We start from the raw sequence: 22,888 nt of genomic DNA on the forward strand, positions 1-22,888 counted from the left end.
CAGTCTGCTAATGTGAAACCAATGGCCTGGAACCTAAGCCAGGTAAGTCCTAAGAATCAAGCTGGAAGTGTGTAGGGTCACCTAATGGAAAGCCTCTGAACCCACGCCTGGTCGACCCAGGTAGGGCAGAATCCAGCCCATGGGAAAAGGGCTGTCTGCCTGTATTATTAAGCATGCTGTCAGGGAGTAATAGAAACACAGGTTTCGTTATGAGATCACCGCAAAAGCAAAATGATTCTTGCCTTTTTAGATTAGAAAGTTGATGGATGCTGGAATGTCAGGCACGTCTCAGTGTTTTATTCAGAAATGTTCTAGTTTATAATTACTCAACTCTGACCCTAAACACACCTCTAAAGAAAAAAAAAAAACAAAACTATTCCTCTAAATGGATCTCGTGCATTTCCACTGTGTGTATCCGTGTGTGTGTGCGCGCGCGCCCTCAGCCCCTCCTCTGTCCATCGGCGCGCTGCAGCTCTGTGTCCGCGGATTTTTCCTCTCCTCTCAGTGTGTTTTGGTACTTCCTGAAGACTAGCAGCGTAAAGAAATAATAATAATAATTAAAAAAAAACACCCAGAAAGGCTGGGCGGTCGTTCCTCTGCTCCCCCCCACCGCCCTCCTCCCCTCCCCTCCCATGCCGCCGCTGACTGCCGGATGAGGGGCGACCTGTGATCCGCCGAGCAGAGGACGAGAGGGCATCTCCATGAACATGGCGTGCATCGGGGACGCGGACCCCTTCACCGCCGCCATCCCCGCCACCAAAGTTGAGCTGACGGTCTCCTGCAGGTGAGTGCGCGCGGAGGGCTGCTGCCGCGGATAACTGACATCAGATCAGCTGGACAACTCCTGTCCTCACAGAGGAGGGAGGGAAATGTGCAGAAATGTGTCCTCACAGGGAGGCATTTTGGGCCAGTTTAAATCTGGGGACTTGCCTCAGGTCAGACTGGATGAAGGAACAGTCAGCAGCATCCAGTTAGTGTGTGTGTGTGTACATATATATATATATATATATATATCCCAGCTTTCTGAACACATAGAGGTGTTGTTTTCTTTATGATTGACAGTAAAGTCATTCTTTTTCAGCACAAACTATTCAGAGATAGGAAAGGGGAGGCAAAAAGCATCTCAGGCATCAATGTGAGTTTATTTACAGAGGTGCAGTTAATTTCCAGAAATGAGTAAGATGTCAACAAAGTGTAAAAAAATAAAGATGTCAGACTGTCTAATCTTCCAGCGAAGTGTTGACTCTTTCCATGGACTTCTCGGTAACACACAGAGAGAGAGAGGGGGGGGGGTTCTTTAAACATAGGAATGATAACACAGATGTGTTGCAGTTTAGTATTTTTCATTTTTATTTTTTTAACAAGGCGTTTGGGTTTTTACTCAAGGAGATGATTTAAGATGCTCTAATTACCGAACTGTGCGCAGTCTAATTAAGGGATCCCCACTGTTTCTTCCAAAACTGACTTCTCTTGAGTCAAATATTTCCTTACACTGTAAACAAAATAAAATGAAATGTAGCTGTTGTTTGAATTACATGGATTACCTCAAATTCAATGCTTTTTGGTGATTCTAACATCAAAAATGAGCAGGTTAGGTTATAATGAAACGAGATGAAGAGCTACGGTGTTTGAGTAACTAAATCCAACTTTATTTAAAACCTACTCCTCATTTCACCGAACAAAGACTGACTCTGTGTGTGCACATTACTCTTGAGGGCAGTGGGCTGCTGTTTTTGAACAAATCTTGAGCTTTGCTCCGTGCGCTTTCAGAAGACTCACAAATCTTTTCAATACGTTGCCACCTTTTACCTATCTGGTGAGGACAAAGTATATATCTATTTTCCATTTACACAACCAGACTCAGTGGAACCCGTTCCCATAACTAAAGAAATGTAACATTTTAATTCTTAGAGTGTGTAAATCTTACTAATCAAACAAAACAGTATCTGCAGCCTGACTGAGATGTTCTTCACGGACTCATTTGCATTTATTCTGTTTATCCCGTTATTTCAGCTAAGTTTTCTTCCAAATCTCGCCCGCCTGCTATTGTTGTGTTGTGCTGATGAGTTTGTGCTGCAGCTGAGAGTTGGTCTGCTCACATCTTTGGGGCTGGAAACAAAGATTATTAATTAGTTGAATTTATGTTCTGTATCTCTGCCCCACTTTATTATTTCGCAGACAAAGGAAATCAAAGTGAATCCGCCGGGTCCCCCATCTCATCTCTGTGGGTTTGCTTTGTGTTTTTGTGACGTATTGGGGACGCGCGGCTGCAAGAAAACAACACCGCAGTGTCGCCTCCTTACGAATCGGACACTTGAGCGTACATAGTGTGAAGTTTTAGCAGTACCAGAAGTACCAGGTTGCAACTAAAAAGTTCTGTAAATACATGTTAATAACAAAAGTTACCTCATAGTGACCCAACAATAACGTTACACAATCACGTGCTGACACGTTGGCTGCACTTCCATGTTATTCTGGTGTACTTGGGCCATGTTTTGCGCACCATCTGCTGGCATTGCATGCCTTTTTTCATCTGTCTTGTCCGAGCTGCGTATCAGTGACGTGTTTCTTTGTGTTCTTGGCATTAATACCTCATTAATACAGCTTTGTTCACAATGCCATGTGGTTGCCGCTGAGTACAGATTGTGGTGTTGGGGGTATATGTGGTGTTGTAAAAATACCAAAAATGTGTACATGGTGTTTTTTTTATCAGTACTGTTTACTGTGTCCAGTCATATGATGTGTACTTGGGATGTGAAGATTAATCGATTAATTTGGATTGACAGATGTGCACTTTTCACCCTGCGACTGGATCGGTAGAGCAGCTGTGAGCCGATGCAGTTTAAGAATTAAATCCAGATGCATCAGTCTGTTACATCTCTCTGCCAATAAAGTTTGATCCATCTAATGCTGGTGCAGCTTCTCAGTCCTCCAGGATATGGCAAATCTAAAGAAAAATGGTAAAAAATTAAAACAAGAATGGAGGTCCAATTTTGTTTTTTTTTTAACCTTTTTTGGATTTATTTATTGATTAAAAAAGCCTGCAAGTAGGCTTGTTTCTACAAGCCACTATAAAAAAATAGCAAAAAAGTAAAAAAACTAAATGTAATTGCGTTTGTATATGAAGTACAAACTCCCCATTTTCAGTTTTTTTAGTGGACAACTCTTGTTTTGGTTGTCATTCCTGCTGTTTAGCGTGTTGTTTTCTCATTTGAAGCACCTACGGTTCAGGAGGACAACTGCAGCAGCATCGGGAAAAACGGCAACAAACACTGAGAGCGTGCTTCACCCTTATCACGATCAACTGATACTACAAAAAAGTTATGTTCTATTACATATAATGTAGAAAATACATTTGCTTCTCACTGATGAGTTGCTGAAAGCTTGTTAAGCACATGTACTGCTGGTTGTCCTATTGTTTTTACACCAGGTCTCATTTTTGTGTATCGTTTGTTAGTTGTTGGTCCAGTTTCATGAAATATTGTAATTTTAAAATAAGACCTGTTTTAGAATGGTCATGTTTTAATTAATAATTAGTCTTAATAATCAATTTAGGATTATTCCTTTGATTTGTTGGATTGTCCTTTGAATCCTAATGTGTTGAAAACTCACATTGAATCCCGTTGTATTGAGATTAAAGGTGGAATTGTGTGATTAGGGCCTGAATCGTGCTGTATTGGTTTTTGCTGCTCGTGTATCTTTAACTAATCAAATCACTGGCCGTGCATTGATGTACACCAAGTGTAATGGCCACAGTCCAGAAATGCACAAACCCAATGTGTAACAATATGAGACCAACATTTTCTCCTTGTCATTCATTCCACAAACGGAGACTTGGAAGACACTAATGTAACTGTTGTTGGTTTGGTTTGAACTTTACTTCAAGGCAAGGAGAACAAAAGATAAATTGTCAGCTTCAGATATAGAGCAACATAGAACACTACCAAGAAGTAGAGCAGCCAGAATATGATGGGTGAGACCATGGTTCGATGCTGATAGAAGACTATAATTTAGACATTACCACAGGGTCATGGAAGAACTAAGACCAGAAGAGGCTGGTGAATGGCTCAAATGTGCTGGAGCAAAGTCCCACATGCTGTCCCAATAAAAATTAGATGTTTATGCCACGGCAAAGTAGTATACTCCATGTTTACGCCACCCTTAAACCCAATTCATACAGAATTTACGTGATGGTAATCATCATAAACATAACATAATATCCTATACGTCACAGCACTTGACTTTTTTGCAACATACACTTCATTTCTGCCCATTTTGACTAGAGTAAAATTTAAAATACAAAACAGTGGTTTAGTTACAGTCCTATAGAGACAGATTTTGCTCGGGTTCTGCCTTTTGATAAATTTAACCTCAACAACCTGGTATGAGATGTTTGATGAGCTGCAGAACAAATACTCTGGAGTGAATTTTGTTTCCATTGACCTAAAAATCACGCAGCCGATGCTGTTAGGACTCTAAAAGCTTGACTGTGGCTCGACAGAAGAAGTAAGCTTGGTAACGACCTTAATAATTTGGGGATCGGAGCCTGCGCGGACACTTCTTCTCGAAATGAAGATGGCACCATCTGGACAATTTATCTCACTTTATTCTTTTTTTTTGATAACATAGTAAAAGAAAAGCTTCTCTGAGCTGTGACTCATCCTAGCCTTCTAACAAATGCTGTATTTATTCATGCAAACATAATGTATATATGCTTGGCATTTAATAGGAGTGTGCAGTTACAGAAAATGGATGGAATGGCAAACAGGCAAAGAGCAGCAACATTTCTTTAATGGATGTAAAGGCATTTTAAATCAGGGAGGCATTAAGTCATGTATTGTTTCAGTGAGCTTTCAAGAAAAAAAACATAACAGCTCTTTTTCTCAGCTATTAGCGGCTTTTACAGAAGAATGTTAGTAAAAAATACTTCCTTAGAAGCATCTAGTGATGAGTACACAGACTGAATAGATATTATGTATTATATTTCACAAATCTAGACATTTTACTCTATCTAACAAAAGGCTGTTTCAGACATTTTGAAGTGGGATTTTGTGGCAAGCTTATGAAAAATTAATATCTTACCTGTTGTAGACAGCTCTTTGAATGACCTTAGTTTGAAAAAAAAAAACCCAGAGAACTGAGGAGGTAGCCAGTCGAGACATGGCCACTTAACACCAAACTGAAGTGCTCTTCCAACAACTGCCTAATTGAATTTATGAGCACAAAAACCAGTAGCAGCAGCGAACTGTAGCACTTCCCGTGCAGCCTGGAGCCCTTTTAGAAGGAGTAATGTAGTGTTTCAGCTGGAATAATCACGTCATTTGGAACTGACTGTGGAATAAATGTTTAAATAGTTGCTTTTGCGCAAACTGTTCTAAAAGTTTAATCTTTAAATTTTTTATTTTTTATTTTGGCAAATGGCCACCTACCTCTGGGCTTAGCCTCTTTTCTGGGGGAGACCCTACCATTATTAGCTTGTCAATACGGTCTGTGTGGAGCCACTTCCAAAGCACATTTTACCATCTTAAAATGTCATAAAAATTTTACAATTTCATAAACCTTTACACTGCAGTGAGTTTTGCATTACACATTTTTATTTTATTTTTTTGGCCAATGCATTTTAATATTCCTGCTGGAAGTGGTCCCAGGCTACACCAAAAGTGCTACAGCTAGCTCCCGCTCCCGGTTTTTGCCCTCGCAAATACCCATCAAATATTGTGTAAATAAACATGTAATTTAAAACTGACTCAAGCATAAAGGCAGTGTTGGCATGAAAAGCTATCAAAGTTTGATTATTGGAGTTATTTTAGGATGGCAGTAATCCACTTTAGCATTGGCTGTTTTCAGGCTAGCTGTTAGCTTGAAACTATTTTGCCGAACTCAGGTTCTTCAAAGAGCTTTCTACAAGAGGAAAGATTTGAGTTGTTCTTAACTTTTACACAGAACCCCAATTTAAAATGTCTAAAACATCCTATTTAAAGAAAAAAAAATGTATTAGCTTAAGAAATGAAGCTGAATGGTAGGTAGTGGGATACCAACAGATCAAATATCCGAGGCAAGTTGCAGGGTGTTATTCCTCCTAGGATGTTTGGAGTTGCATGTCAAAATTCTATTAACCTTCCTGATATTGGCCCGCAGGCAGAAAGCCCAGCGACAGAGTCACACAGTCTTGTTGCTCTATTGTTTTTCACTTAATCCTGGCTGCTTCTGTGAAACGAGAACGGAGGACAAAAGGCAGAAAGACCAACGCAGGAAGTGAGTTTTGAAACCCAGAAACGTGTCCCAGTCAATCAGAAAAGAGGATCTTAAAGTGGAACACCATTGATTTTTACACCCTGGAATCAATTTTACTATTCATTAGGCTCCTCTGACAGCTGGAAATAGCTCTCTGTAACTACTGGCTGTTTTCTTTTCTGCTTTAAAATTTCATCCGTGAAGCCTTTTAAAAATATTTTTCTCGCACTTCTACTCAAACCGCAATTTTCATCAAGGAATGCCAGAAAAATAGGCTTTTGTAAAACACTGTTATTTGCACTCAGGCTCATATGTATTTGAATTGATCCCATTACCAATATAAATGAAGCGATCTGTGTGTTTTACGTAAAGGAAATATTTCCTGTCTCAAAATTAAAGAACTGAAGCATGAGCAGTGTCATGAACAAGTATTTTTTATTTTTTATGAATCTATAAATGAGAAATAGAGTAGGAAGATGTCATTGCCTTTATTGAAATAATAGTTTTGGAATATGTTTTGCTAAGCCCAGAAAATATTGTCTTTTTTGTTGTTGTTGTTATTGCAGGCTTCTCATTTATAACAGACAGCCTGGAGGTGCAGAGTTGGAAAGGAATGTGCAATTACCTGGCAAAGAGAGTCAAATGAAAGAATCAATTTCCATCATGGCGAATGTGCGGCTGTCCTGAACGTGGGTGTAAACGCAAACAGGTTGAAACATTTAACTTGACAGGGACCTGAAACGCAGCTTAGGTCGCAATTTATTTACACAAGGGCTGTAGATAATTGTTTTTATCAGTCAGTGTGTATCATTTAGCTAATTCATTCCCTCCCCTCCAGAAATGAATAACTGGTTCGGTAAAACATGCAGTTATCATTTGTCTTCTCAGTGCCTTTCCAGTTGATGTGTTTGCTATGAATGCCGCCCCACTCCTGTTTGCATAAGTAAAATGACAATATTAGAACGCTATCTGACAGATGCAGCCACTGCACAGGTTTATCCTTTGAAAAACAGATTTAAGAAAACGTGCGCGTGCATTTTTAGCGTCCCGAGTTGTCGCCTTAAAGCCGTACAAAAGCGTTTCTTTAGCTTGTGGGCGGTGTGGTTTTTTCCCCGCTTTGGTGTCTCTGAAAAGTAGTGAAGCGTTTTGAAGCACAGATATTTTCCATCCTCTAGTGAGAGCTCTCCTTCACTCAATAAATGTAAAATGTCTCAGGACTGGTGGGTAGTCAAGCAGCAGAACTGACATACTGATTAACTCAAGTCCAATATGGCGCGTTAGAGAGAAATCCCCCAGACTGCTGCCGATGAGGGCCTTTCGCTCCCGATCATCGGCCTGTGATCTTGCGCACACACGCAGCTTCATGCACTCAGCTTGGATGGTAAACAGGAAGCCCGGCAGGCATTTTGAGCTACACAATCAACAGAACCGTGCACACAGTGGGTCCTTATAGGCGAACGTTTCCTCAGAGAGATGTAGGGGCTCACATCAGTGTGGTCGTCACTGATCTGAGTTGTTGTCCACGGCATAGAGATAGCCATGACCTTTGGACACAATAGGTAGGAAGTGTATTCCTTCTGAGAGATGACGTATTCTGATGTTGCTGTATTGAAGCTGGACACTAACCTGCTGAGAGTTTGGTCGATGTGTCACAGCCAATGTTGTGTTTTGCACAAAGAAAAGAAGAGAAAGAAAGAGCTATAAAAAAAACAGAGAAAGACACTGCTGTTATCTTACAGTTTAGGTCTGCACAAGCAGTCAGAATGACTGCAATAAACCCCACTTTTAGCTGTAATGGACCACAGTTTTCAGCTAAAATGGACTATGGTTTTTAGCTAAAATGAGCAACAATTTTCATCTGAAATGGGGCATGGTTTTTGGCTAAAAAGGACCACTGTTTACAGTTAAAATATACCACATTTTAAAGGCTACATTGTACCATGTTCTATGGTAAAATAAACAGAGTTTTTCAGGTAAAATAGACCATATTTTTAGCTAAAAACGGACACAATTTCCAGCTAAAATGGGGCATCTTTTTTAGCTAAAATGGACCACAATTTAGGTTAAAATGTACCACTTTTTGTACCTTAAGTGTATGTTTTTTTTGGTAAAATGGATGGTTTCAGTTCAAATGGACCACAGTTTTAAACTCTAATTTCAGCTGAAATGGGCTGCAAAGTTCAGAGAAATGGGCTACAGTTTTAAGGTAGAATTCACCCCTATTTACATCAAAAGTGGGTCAACTTTCAGCTAAAGTGGTTCTTCATTTTCAACTGAAGCAGACCATATTTTTCAGCTAAAACTGATTAGTGTTTAAGTCAAATGGATTACTCTTTTCAATATTTTAAATCTAAAACATACTTCTTTTTTTCTAGCAAAAATAGACTAGATCTTTTAAAATTACCATGGACCACCTTTTTTTTAACCACAATAGACTTAAGTTTTTATCTAAAATTGGCTTCGAGTTTTGACGTTTTCAAGCAATGGACCATATTTTTCAGATAAATAGACCACTGTTTCAGGTTAAAATGGAAGATTTTCTGCTAAAATTGACCAGGTTTTCACCAAAATGCGCAACAATTTTCAGCTAAAATGGGCCTTGACTGTTAGCCACAATGAGTAACAGTTTTCAGCTACACACTTTAAATATCACATTAAAAATTATTATGTATGATAAGATGTATGTCATAGTAGCTAAAACATCTTAATAATGGTTTATCGTTGTCATCATGCATTGCAAACAATATGCATTGCGAATGACTCAAATGCCATCGAGGAATGGATAAAACTCCACCATGTGAGCTGTGAAGAAGATAAAGGTAAAGATGATGCCTATCTGTTAAAACTCTCTGAAAGCAACAGTGAACAAACGTTAAGCAAAGCTCACTGTAATACCAGTTTTTAAATGGTTTTATAATCTCGTTTTCAACAATGTTCTAACAATGTGTTTGGAATATTTGACACAAAGAAGCACCTACACGCACCCACCCACACACACACACACACACACACACACACACACAAACATACACAGAGACACTAATGTTCTGGGACACACACCCCTTCAGTATAAATTATTAATTGTCTTCCCCATTAAATATTTATTAAACTGTTTATTCCATGAATTGATTTACTGTGATGTTGTATTTGCAAATCAGTTAAGACACTTGCTGTCATTTAATTAAAATGTCAGGATTTCAGCAGAAATTAGGGTTTTATGTCAACTTATTTTACAAGAACATTGTGTTGTTGCCCTGGAAGCACCTTTCCAGTACAAAGTTTTTTCTAATTCTAAAACTTTAAACTTTTTTTTGATCAATATATAACTACTGAAAAGGCACATGACAATTTGTAAAAGTATAATTGGATTTAATGCGGCGCTACTTTAAAGGGTTTTTTTAAACCATTGAGCAAAATGTAGCCTTTTTCAGTTGATTTTTAACTGCTGATGAAAATTTTTCGTCAAACTAAAAAAAAAAGAAAAAACTAAATAGTTTTAGATGTTCTTCCTCTGAAATACAGTGAAATCAGCACAGGTCGATGGAGTAGTTGGGTGAAGATAAAACGGAGACGCTTGATTTACCTTCTTTGAAGCTCAGTCCACACAGAATAATGACCCAACTATGTTCTCCATGGTCTCTGTTACAACATGGCCAATTGGACACCCATCTTCAGACTGAAGGCAATCATGATGCTGGTACACTCTTAGGACATGCGTTGTTTTTTCCATGTTGCTTTCTTACACCATCACCATCCCCATTTTCTATACACCTGCCCTGGCATGATGCTTTTGGACCGTGTGAAGATGCAGCTACAGGTGTAAAGGTCGGAATAATTGCAAACAAAGCTAAAGTCCTATTGAGTCTGAATATTAATCATATTATCGTTAGTTTCCCTGAGTTTAATGTTATGGTGTTCCGGTGTGGCTCCAGATGTACCTTTGTTTAGAGCCATACTGTCCGCCATATTTGAGAATATGTTTATCTGTAATGACAGTGTCTATTAATGTCCATCACTGGTGTCGGGAGGACGTATGAGAACACAAGTTTCAATGATGATACCTTTGAAATTGGATATCCAGATTGTGACACTCTCCAACCATGTAAAACAGTTATTTGACCGTCCAGAGACATTAACCAATAAGTTTGTCTGACTGAGTCCCTTATGTCCTGTTCTGTCTCCTCCATGATTTTCATGACCTTGTCTTGATTCTGGTCATAACTTAGGCATGAGGCTAGTGTGGCCAGTCTCTGTGTCCGAACCACAAATCTGGTTCACATTGGGCTCCATGTCATGAACACACCGCCACCTCACTCTCTCTACAATCCACCCAGGACCCCGATATGCTGCCACCACAATAATAAACCACCATGATCTCGCTATGGACGTTTTGTGCCTGCTCAAATTCATCCAAAGAACTATGTTGCATTCATAAACCCCTCGCCAAAACCCAGCAAAGATCATCTACGTTCTGGCTGATTTTTCACACTGCAGCGGGGTCTGTATTCAGTCTGAGGGGAGCCTTAGGCAGAGTCTGTAATATAAAGCTAGTGTGTTAATATAAATGTCTTCCAAAATTATTATTTAGACACCAAATTTAAAAAAAAGAGCTTTTGAGTTGTTGGTGACACCAACAGAAGTAAATGCTCTCAGGCAAGAAAACGAAACAAAACAATATTTACATGACTTCTTTAAAGAAACTGCAGTAAAACCACCTAAATCCCACCTTACTTTGCTTCACCTTTTGTTCCTTTCTTTAAATCTGTAAGGGTTGAGGTGGAACAGACTAAAACCATCACATCAGGCAATCCAAACTGATGGAAGACGAACAGGAGTGAATGCAAGTAGCTAAATTAACTTTTTATTTATATTTTAAAGCAGTTTGGTCTAATTAAGGAACCGGCCCGCTGCACCTTCACCTGGTCACCCTGGAGATGACATGCCTCCATTACATTACTAACCTCCTCACCCTCTGCGCCCCTCTGTTCCTCGGCTTTCATCTTCTGCGAGGCCACTTTCCCACATCTCTTTGATTGCAGCGCAGAAATTCGAAGACATCATTTTGATTAGTGTTCTGTGTTTGATGCTTGTCCACCGAGAACAGCGTGGGGAATTAAATGCAGATTTATTCAGACCTTTAAGTAAAAAAAGAAGAAAAAAAAACACTGTTAAGACTTTCAGAGGAAGTGAAATATGCAAGTGCATATACTTGGAAATACATTGTTTAAAGGTAAAATCCATTAAACTTTTTTTTTTCAGTTAATGCACTTTGTAATTTGTGCTTATGTGTGAAGGGGTGTGCATTTGCCTTTACATTACCTTGTTTTTTTTAATGTTCTTTATTGGTGAGTAAGGCATATTGGATTGCCATTGTGAACCAACTACGAGCTAAAACACATTCACACCTTTTCTGAAATATTAGTTTCAACATGTTGCATGTTTTGTTTCAGTCACTGGGACAAACCTCACATTAGTTTACTTTGTTTTTGGCCTTTCCTGGCTTGTGGTAACATTTATTTAATCAGATTTCATCTTGATAGTAATGTTGAGGCTGAAAATACAAATGCAACTGAGGTATTGGGATTATCAGTGGTTTTGTCACAATGACCCAGAGAAAACTACTTGGATCCAGAATGTCCACCATTGTTATAACGTTTATCTGTAAAGATAATATCTGTTTGTGTAATTTTATGTCCTGATGCTTCTGTGAGGGGCTCACTGTATGTGTTACCTTAGTTATCATTCTAAAAGTTTTCTTTAGCTGTCAATTCTTGAGTCCTTTGTGATTACCTTAATTTAACATTGATTTAGAAATGACTGACTTTAATTTTTAATTACTTTATGAAATAAAAAAACAACAGCAGTAACAAAAAAGTGTAATCAGCTGCTATCTCACAGCTGTCGACTTGGAACAATATTAAATACCTATTTTAAAGCAGACTGTTGCTTGGAAACGCCAACTTGTGCATGTTTTAAAACAATGGTTGCGCTGACCCATGCCTTCACTTCAGCTTCCTCATGCATGGGCTTCAAATCTCCGGGATTTTGCTTCATATGTTATTTATAGCAGTGTCAGTAATGAGTTTCTTGTGCAGAGAAAATCAAACTTAAAGAAATTACAATCCTCAAATGGTGCCAATGGGAGTGGGGATTTCTGCTAATATTCTAATAACATTACTGGTCCAGTCAGTTTTATTAATGACCAAAATGATCCAAAAAAAGTTAAAAAACAAAAACAACTGGACTTCTATTCTGTAGCTGAAGACATTTCGCTTCTCATCCGAGGAGCTTTCTCAATTCAGAAATAGAGAGTGTGGAGTTGAGCTTTTAAAGCTGAGATGTGATGTAAGCTNTTAGGGTCCTTGTTTGTCTGACTCACTGAGGGGCCACTCTTGTCACATGAGTGCAGGTGTTGATTGGAGTGAAACTGACTGGGGATCAGGCCTAAAGCTCCATTATATGTAACATATAATGGAGCTTTAGGCCTGATCCCCACACTCTCTATTTCTGAATTGAGAAAGCTCCTCGGATGAGAAGCGAAACGTCTTCAGCTACAGAATAGAAGTCCAGTTGTTTTTGTTTTTTAACTTTTTTTGAATTTGCCATGGCCTGGATGACTGAGAATCTACACCAGCATATGACCAAAATGATCCAACGAAAGCAGCATGAACTACTGCAAGGTTAGAAAGAAGCGGGATGGTGGTTTTCAGCAGTTTGGGTTGAATCAAAAGAAACCTTCTCTGCCAAACAAACTCCTACTTTCACATAAAAAGTGTATTAAATCTAAATCTTTGACTTTAACTGCAAATAAACTTCCATTAGTTTTTTGATAATGCAAAAGAGAGGTGAATAAAGTCATTGTTTGTTTTCGTTTGTTTGTTTTTTTACAGCTCATAGTTTCTGGAAAGGCTTGTAAAGCGCAGTGAAAATCAAACCTGCTCAGTCTTACAATGAGACAATGAAAGTCCAGCTATAAAAATTACAGTATGTTGATTTATTGTTTTAAACTGCTAAATATTGTTGAATGAACCAGGGTATCTTCAATATCCTCGGAGGAATAAGAAATGATGTACGTTGACAATTAGCAGTCATTTCCAACGGGGATTTTTGTCTCTAACAGTTTAGTTAATCCTTTCTTACGTGAGTAGAGGCTAAGCCTTGTCTCTTTTTGGCACTGTTTTCTCTATAAGCGAAAAATGATAGATAAGTGACGTGGTAGCCTTCTTTTGGCGAATTCCCATATTTATTACTTGCTGTACATGACTTTCCCCAGAGTGTGTGAAGATTGTTCAGAGTTAAGCTGAGTGGGGTTCAAGAGTGGATTAAATGTATTAGCTCAGAGTTTTCTTTAGCTTCAATTGACCGTATTGATCTCGCGTTGCCCTCAGCAAGAGGAGTGTGTGTCGTGCGCTCACGCTGGTGGCTGTGGCGTTCTGGCTGCAGGGCCCTTGAGTTTATTATGGTCACTCTGGACAATGCTTTCACCAAAATATACTCATTATACGAGTATATTTAGAGAGCAAATGAGTCTCTCGCTCATTCACTGGGGGGCTGGGGCCTTTTTCCAGCAGTCAACGGTAGAGAGGCAGGGCACAGATTACCATAATTCGGCAGGGCAAACACAGTGACACATGAGACAAGCGTCTATGCATGCAAACAGTGTCACCAAAGGTCAGTTTAGTATCTCCATTTAACCTAAGGCTCCCTTCACACTGAATAAGAACCCCGCAATGATCTCCACGTCCTACTTGACCTATTAGAACGTGGGTGAATCAAACAAATTTGGAAAACGCCCAAAGGCAATCCTAAAGGTGTTACATTGACAAAAATACCGATTCACTTCAGGAATTGTCTTTGCCTAATCTATACAATTTTGAAAAACAGCTTCTCAAGTGACAAACTAGTAAACACAATCTAAAGTTGAATTCTGCAGCAGGTTTATAGAAGCCTCGATAAGCAAAAGGTTCACACATCTGTGTTAAATTAGGAAACAAATGTAACAGACACAAATACCTTTTTGTCTTTTTTTTCTGTACGCACACACAGTGTTTCTGTCTGTTTTGTGTTTAAGCAGCATGGCTGTGCATCCAGCTTTATCAAGTGCTCATATTCTACAAAAAGCTTTTAGATGGACTGAGCCACGCTGATCCTTTGCAAAACAGAAAGCAAATAGATGCAGGAGGTATTTATGTCCATTTCATCAGGCACTGTCTGCACTTCTTTGACTGCTGGCCTCTGTCTCTGCACTTCCATTTAGTCTTTAGTCTGCACTGCTTCCATTTTTGAGCTTTTGTCTTCAGTGATATGGAAGGTGGTTTCATTTTCTGGGATTTGGAACATAAGCTACATAAAGCATGGATGTGGTTGCCCTGCTGCTGTCTATAACAGAGACGCTGCATAGCATTAGTAACTAATCAATGGAAATTGATCCAGACCATTGTTATTGATTTCAGAAATATTAACTGATTATTTTTTCCCCAACTTAAACCTTTCCATTTTCATGAAAGCTACACAAAGTAGAGCAAACCGGGTAAAGACAGAAACACGTGAATTATTTTTTTTTTAGGATTTAGAAAATTGCCCTGAATACCCAGACCCAACAGAGTTCATACCACCAACCATGTAAACAGAGGCTTCCTGACTTGAAGTGTACCACTGTAGGCAGCAAACAGAAGACTCTCAGGACCTAAGTCACAAAACAATGCCCAGCCCCTGGTTTTTGCTCCCCTTTTTGCACATCATTTGCACCCACTATCAGTTTGACCTCAGCACTGTGTTCGTAAAGCAAATAGCACTAATACGGGCTGGTGCAAACGTGCCTTTCGGGCTCAACGGGTGTGAGCAGTTTTCACCGTTTTTGCATCAGACCAGTTTCCCTCGCTGCAAAATCTAAATAAGACCACTCATCACAAACACAGCAGGAACAAAAGTGACAGAGAGAAAGACAAAAATGTTTTTACAGTGTTTACACGTCTCAACGTATCAGGGAGGAATCGCATTAAAGGTGGGATTTCTAAATCACTAAGTAACATTTTGTGCTTTCCTGGGCATCACTACATCCTCCGATTTTCCTCTGATAAATTACTAAACGAGTCCTTGGTTTTGATCTTGAACCAGGGCATGCTTGCTTGGATAATCAGTGCTCAAGGTGTTTTGGGAGTCCCACAAGAAAACTGTTATATTTAATTTTGTTTGTTAACCCCTGGATATAAGGCTCTGTCTGTTGAAATGTTTAATAGTTCTGTTTTGTATTTTGAATGTAAAACATCAACAAGATTTTGCACACTTTTTCAACAACTTCTTTGTAGATGTAACAGTATCTGACATTCATCTCTGAAAGAGATCATGAGTTATACCTTCTTGACTGTCCTGTCATTTTTTGTGAAGGCAACAGTGCATTAAATCGCTCCTCTTCCTCTGTTTCTTCTCCCGAGACACAATAAATAAACTGCACTGGTCTTTGAGAATGAGTCGCTTTCTGTCCTAGCAAATATTACAGAAATATGCACAATTTTTTCTTTAAATAGATTAAGTACAACTTCATTTAAGTGTGTGCAAACTGCACCAATGGAAGGAGATGCTGTGTGGTTGGCAGCACAGTTTGAGGTTCACCTGTCCTTGAATGTGCAAAATCATAATTAGCGCCCACCAAAGTCACACAATCCTTTAGTGAACAGACATATCTTTGGAAAATTGGGTAGTTTTGAAAGGCGACTCAGGCCATCTGTTGCTTAAAACGCCACCAAACATTTTTTCTTCACCATCCAAATAACACAAACTTTAAAAAATGTTATCCTTTTTCAAGTGTACCACAAACTATGATTAAGAAAATATAAGAAGGGAGTAACTACACAATAAAAATGTCACAAAATAACATTTTCTTCAACCACTTTTTGTTTCGAGTGGAAATTTTCTGGTGAAAATTCCGAACAGCCCTTACCTCGGCTCAGCCTCTAAAACGGGAATGCTCTGATTGCTGTCTACTGCAGGTAAGAAAGTGACGACTCCTACTTCTAACAACCTCACTGCCAAAAGGCTTAAATATCCCATTACGAGGCAAAACGACAAGTAATCTCACTGAAAAGGTGCCACTTCTGCGTTGGCGGAGTGAAATAAGTGGAGGCTGGCTTTAACTCTGCCAGGACTAATGCTTTTAATATAAGTAGGGCCACTTGGGCTAAAAAAAGAAATCATTAAAAACACATTTGATTGTTGGTTTATAAGTTTCATGAAGTGCAGGATGTGAAAAAGTAAGTGTTTCTTTACTCTTTCATATTGAACTTTTTAAATAGGTAATTCTATAAAGATCTTTCTTTTAATGCTCATACACTGATGAAAATCGCTCAGCTACCAAAACTTCAACTTGAGCTTGTTTCAGTATTTATATATTTACCACTAATAATCACGGACTGTTTTAGGCATGAGTGTAAGTTTCTGACAGCATAAAGACCTTGAGCAAAAATACTACGGTTTTACATTTTCATTGTAGTAAAACAAAAATGTAAAAACTATCAAATGGCTTTTATTTAAAAACAGAGAAGCAGTCACTACTACTTGAATACAATTATAATACAATAATACTGATTATATTATATTATAGCTATAAAATTATTATTTAAATGATGTTGCACAGACACACATAGGAAAAGTGGGAGAACCACTGAATGTGCTGATGATTCTGTTGAAAATCACTGTTTGTTATTTAATGTAATCATGGCAGTGGTTTATTTAAATATATTTATTGTCATAGGCGGCATGGTGGAGCAGGGGTTAAAGCTGTTGCCTCTCAGCAAGAAGGTTGCAGGATTGGCTCCTGGCCTGGGGGCCTTTCTGTGTGGAGTTTACATGTTCTCCCGGTGCATGGGTGGGTTTACGCTGGGTATTCTGGTTTCCCCCCACAGACCAAAAACTTGCATGTTAGGTTCATTGGTAACTCTTTTATTGTCCCTAAGTGAGACTGGGAATAGTTGTTTGTCTCTATGTGTCCCTGTGATGGACCTATGACCTGTCCAGGGTGTCCCCTGCTTCTCACAGTGATGGCTGGTGATGGGCTCCCCGTGACCCGGAAAGAAGAAGCGGGTAAAGAAAATAGATGTATAGCTCTATTTTCATCAGCTATTTACAGTATATATTGAAGATCAAGGTTAAAATCTTATTTTTTTAAGCTAGAACATACTGGTCACATTGTTTTTTCACCACTATGTATTTTTGTTGTTTTGGTCACTTTTTACCAAACTCTTTAGTCTTCCAACTCAACTTCATTCATTCATTCACCACATTAATGTAGATTTCTTTTTTTAACCAGTTTCATTTTCACGTTGTTCCATGAGTGTTGAAGGATTGTCCTTAGTTTATTCTGTTTGTTACAATTCCTGCATTTTGACTGCTTTGCTCTTATAGTTGATTATTCTTGATGTGTTCAAAACAAAACCTGCTTTATTTGAGTGAGATATGGCATTGTGAGCTATCTGTACAGGGACGTTAATAAGCTGTGTGGTTGTGGTGTCACTGTACTCCCTACAGTACAGGTTTGTGTTGCTATAGAGCTTAAAAAGGCTATTTCTAAAACTGCTACTAGTTTTATCTAATTGCTTGTGTGGGGAGTGTGTGTGGAGGAGTTGTTAGTGTAGAATAACCATGGTGAAATAACTCATGACAGTGTAAGATTTTTTAATACCAAAAATAGCCAACTTTGTCTTTTTTTTAACAAGAAGTTTAGGGGAAATTCTGTTTTTCGCCAAAACACAGCCGACTGACAGCTTACAGCAACAGGTGGGGAGGGGGAGCACTACTCAGCTCTATTGTCTCTGGCTTCTCATTTAAAGGACTTCAAACTACAGAAAGAGTCTGAGGGCTTTTGACTATTGTGACTTTTTAAAACCATGATTTTTTTTTTGTTTTTCAGAAACCAGTCTGTGCCTAGTTGTAACACTCTGGAGAACAACACATTATTTACGAAACATGGAGCTGCTTGTGATTATGTATTTGCTACTTCTTTCTTAAAGTGATAAAAAAAAAGAAATCTAATAGCAAAATAACAAAGAATTGAGAACACCATTTGCAATTTTTGAATCATTCTGAAAAAGAATTAATAATTAGCAAACAAGACCAAAAACAGACAATTATGATTATGGTCTTCATATGTTTTTGGTGCATACTAGCATTTATACACGCAAATTTCAAGCCTGTTAGAGACATCATTACATTTCACTGGTGTCGGATCTTTCTTGTGCCTCTAAGGGTGCATTCACACCGGCCCTCTTTAATCCACTTTAATCGAACTCGAGTTCATTTGCCTAGAAAGTCTGGTTTGTTTGGGGAGGTGTGAACGCACAATCGAACTCTGATGCGGAGCAAAAAAGTGAACTCTGGTCCGCCTAAAAACCTCGGTCTCGGTTCGGTTGAAGTGACCTTTGCAGTGGTTTGAATGCATCTGTGAACGCAAGCGGACCAGAGATCGCTCCAAAAGCAGGAAGCGGACTACAGCGCAGGGCCTTCTGGGTAAATACAACCAAAACAAACGTGTTTCTACCACTAGCAGGAGAAATGATTCGTGGTCAGACGTGGAGTGATGAGGAGGTAAAATGTTTGTTTGGCACATGTACCACAGACAAAACAGAAATCCTAAAATTGCTAAAATTTGATGCCAGTCCATTTTTGTTTACGTTTCCAGAAGAAGGAAGTTGCGTTCAGTGTCTTCTTCAGACGTTTTCGTGTTGTTTCCTTCAGTATTTCTTGGTGCAGCGCCACCACAGGCGAGGGGGGAAACAAGTTGCTCAAAGGGTTTGTCTCATTGACTCGGTGCAGTGTGAATGAGAACCGCAGCAGCTGAAAATGGAACAAATGTTGACATTTTGGTCCCCAATCAAATCGAGTCTACCAACTATCTGGTGTGGATGCAGCCTAAGAGACAAATAAAGTTGTATTAGTGTTGCATTAGTTGTATTGTAGTGTTCACAGTGTATGCAAAAAATGTCTTGGGAGTGTCCATATACTGGAGAATTATAAATGATAATTATAAGAAAATAGTAATTATTTTTAAAAGATGTAAACAACTTGTTTTTAAAGCTGTTTATAAATAGCTTTAAAAACAAAAACAGATGACATGCTCAAGCCAGCAGTCACCTTTTTGTCATTTTGTGATGAAATTCTGTCTCTGGTTGCAACAACTTGAAGGCAAGAATACCTCCCCCCATCTTTTTTTTTAAAGAGCAGATGATGCATCATTCTCGCACAGATGGAGGTCCCCGCTCCCACCCTCACGTAGGTATTTAAAGCTCCAGCTGCCATTTTTAGGCGGTTGTGATGTAACTGGTGGGATTTCAAATGTAATTCTGGTGTCGAGGAGGGACTGCCATCGTAAATGTTTGATGAGGTACGAAGCACTCTGCTCTCACCGCCCCAGACGTTTCCGAGGCTGCCCGCGGAGGAAGGGGCTTTTTAAAGAGTCACTCGACTCCATCGGGTCAGGTGGAAGTCCTCCGGTGCAAATGAATCATAGGGAGGTCGCCATATCCCTAAAGTGTGTGTGTGGGACTGACCAGCACAGACACACACACTCTCCCTTTCATGCACTTCTCAGACTGTTTTTCTTCTCCTTTTCGGCATCTTGTTCCCTGCCTCCTCTCCCCCTGTGGGAGCCATCTGAGTATAGTATTCGTCTTTATTGGACGTTTATCCCATTTGGCAGGTGAGGTCTCCCATTTCTTACTCCTACACAACCTCTAAGCCAGCGCGAAAACACAACCTCAATATGACCACCACTTGATTCCGCCGCTAGTTGTCATTTATTTAAGGTCTGAACGCTGGAGAAGGGCCAGTGGGCGTTCCCTGACAGGGAAGCAGCAGAGCATGACATTTTACCATCTGGGCCGCACTGGGATCAGCACAACACGAGTGCCTGATCTAGATACATCACTAGCCATCAACGGCTTCAGAACGCTTGCTGCTTGTTGTACAGGACAGGGCGAGCGACAGAGTGCTCGCCCTGCAGCGAACATGATGGAACGAGCCTTCCTCTTCCAACCCCCGTTCTCCTCCTCCTTTGTCTTTTGGTGTCTCTTGTCAGAGAACAATACGGGCAAAGTCAGACTGTTGTGATTGTTGCAGCTAAAAGTGATACTCAAACTGTCAGGCTTCTTAAAGGATGAAAGTCTGTCCTGTACCAGCGTCAAATGTGGCTCTAAAAGGGCCGCAAAGGTTTCTTTGTTGACATGATAAAATTTGACCTTAGTGAGGTCAACTTTGGGTCAGAGTTCATAACATACATCAAAAAGGCAACATGTTAAATTATGTAGTTTATTACCTTAATTATTTATGCCTAGAGCAGGACAAGCACTTCAGCTTACAGTCTTTTTAGGGTGTTTTAAAAATACTTTTGAAGATTGAGCAGCAAACTGCAGTTCCTTACAAATTAAAGGCAGAGTTGTGTATTTGTTGTCAGGTGGGCAATCATGTAATTGCTTGTTTGTGTGTCTGTTAGCACAGTATGTCATGAACCAATGGATGGGTTTTAATGAAGCTCTTAGAAGAGAGTCAACCCAATTCAAGACGGCTGCCACAGCTAACACATAAATGGCTAGAACTCAGTCAGTATTACAGCTATTCAGCTAAGATTTGATGTGGTCGTAGCTGAGAGTCATCCCCAGCACATACTCTGAGTGCTAACAGATCGTGACACATCTTTGTTTAAACTTTGGTATGCAAGTTGGAGACAGACATCCGAAACTTTGCAAAGTGCTACTTTTATTTTATTTTTTTTAGTTGATATTTCTGTTTTTGCCTTCATGTTGATCACATAACACCAGACAGAGAATGAGCTGTCCTTTTTTTTTTTTTGTACAAAATATTTGCTAGACTTCAGGAGCATCAAATGTACTATTTAGGAACTAATTGGAAGCCCACTGCTATTTTTTTCCAAAATCTACATGTATGAAAGCCATTCCACTCCAGTGTCTATTGAATTCCAACACTAGCACACCTCGTTCTATTTAATGAGGCACTGATTAGGTGATCACCAGAACCAAATCTTATTTAATGAGAAAAAGTATAAAACCCCTGCTGTGGTCATCATTACCCTCTTGTAATAGGACCAGCTGGATGGCAAAAGCAGTGCTAGGAGTAACTCAAAAGTAATTGGAGTAAAAAATAACTATTGACCATGTGTAGGAGGTTTAAAAGAGAACTTTTTAGTAAAGAAAAGAAGGGTTCAGTCATGGCTTTACTAACAGAGAGATACAGGGAGCGTCTGGTTTTCAGTGGGGTTCTGGTGTGGATGAAGGATGAAGGACTATCAGATCCAGACCTTGTCATGGCCGACCTGATCTCCAGACCTGAACCCCCTTTGAAAACCTCTGGAGTGTGATCAGGAGGAAGATGAATGGTCACAAGTCTTCAATAAAGCTGAACTCAGTGGCGCAAAAAGTGGCATGAATTTAAAATATTAAATCTGGTGTTATGATTCAGTACTTGTGTAGACTTTTTACCAAATACTTGTTACACTTGCATATTTAAAGATTAATCTACTTCTGCTTAACATGTTGAAGTTATACTACTCTGATTGGTGTACAATTTTGGGGTATCTAACCCACCTCTGTAATAATTGCACTATTGATTTTTTTGTTTTTACAAAGACAGCCATAAAATAAAGTATGCCACTTCTGTGGGCACCCCACCGTGGTGAGCGTCCCTTATTTTAATTTCTGAGAGGTGGCAACCCTACAGGTGGCTGTTGTTGTCTTGCCAATGATGTGTTCGCATACACCTCAGAAAGTATGTAGTTGCACCCCTGGCTGAACTGATAAAGTTTTTTGCTCCAGGAGTGGTGAAAAGTCACCCAACAATAGGACTGGTGGAGAGCTCACCAAGATGCATGAAAGTCGGGATTAAAAATCAAGGTTATAGAAAAGATCATTTCTGATCTCTTTGCAATTTAAAACATTAGCAGTATGATGAATATAACCTTGTTTTGTTTTGTTTTGTTTTTTACATTATTTGAGGTCTGAAAACAAACAAACAAAAATCTCTAAATGGCAAGATTTTTTGTTCAAAATTTTGAAAAAAAAAATTGAAATATTACATCATACTTACACAATCACACCCTGAACACCCCACTATGACATGACCGTCTTGGACCGCTTCAAGATCCAGCTAGGCGCTGTAAGATCCCTCCATGACACCTCCATAGGTATCACATCTGCACTAGGTTGTTCATCATGATCATGGTTGTAGCCTGGGCATGAGGCCGGCCCTGCTTCAAATTCTTAACAACCAAACACAACGATGCACGCAGGTCCCATGTTATCAATGTGACATCCATTGCTGTCACCATGTTCCCCCACACTCCACCCAGACACTTTGCTATCATGAAGATAAACCACCCCAACCTCACTGTGGAAGTTTTGTGCTCAAAACCATTGTGGACAGATCATGCTCTTTCCCATGTATGTGGAGCCCGGTGGGTTCTTAATCCATCCATCCATCCATTGTCTTCCGCTTATCCGGGGTCAGGTCGCAGGGGTAGCAGCCTAAGCAGGGAGACCCAGACTTCCCTCTCCTCAGCCACTTGGGCCAGCTCCTCCGGGGGAATCCCAAGGCGTTCCCAGGCCAGCCGAGAAACATAGTCCCTCCAGCGTGTCCTGGGTCTTCCTCTGGG

At 39.6% G+C, this 22,888-nt stretch overlaps 1 protein-coding gene across 1 annotated transcript in view; it reads left to right on the top strand.

Moving 5' to 3' along the window:
- The first annotated feature begins 554 nt into the window (after positions 1-554).
- Positions 555-22,888, top strand: part of LOC108244213 (copine-8) — a 148,406-nt gene continuing 126,072 nt past the window's right edge. The window contains exon 1 of the mRNA XM_017430195.3: positions 555-784. Coding sequence (XP_017285684.2) covers positions 702-784 — 83 coding nt within the window. The 5' untranslated portion in view covers positions 555-701. The remainder of the gene's footprint in view (positions 785-22,888) is intronic.

The sequence above is a fragment of the Kryptolebias marmoratus genome, linkage group LG11, assembly GCF_001649575.2.
Source record: "Kryptolebias marmoratus isolate JLee-2015 linkage group LG11, ASM164957v2, whole genome shotgun sequence".
In the NCBI taxonomy this organism is placed as follows: domain Eukaryota; kingdom Metazoa; phylum Chordata; class Actinopteri; order Cyprinodontiformes; family Rivulidae; genus Kryptolebias; species Kryptolebias marmoratus.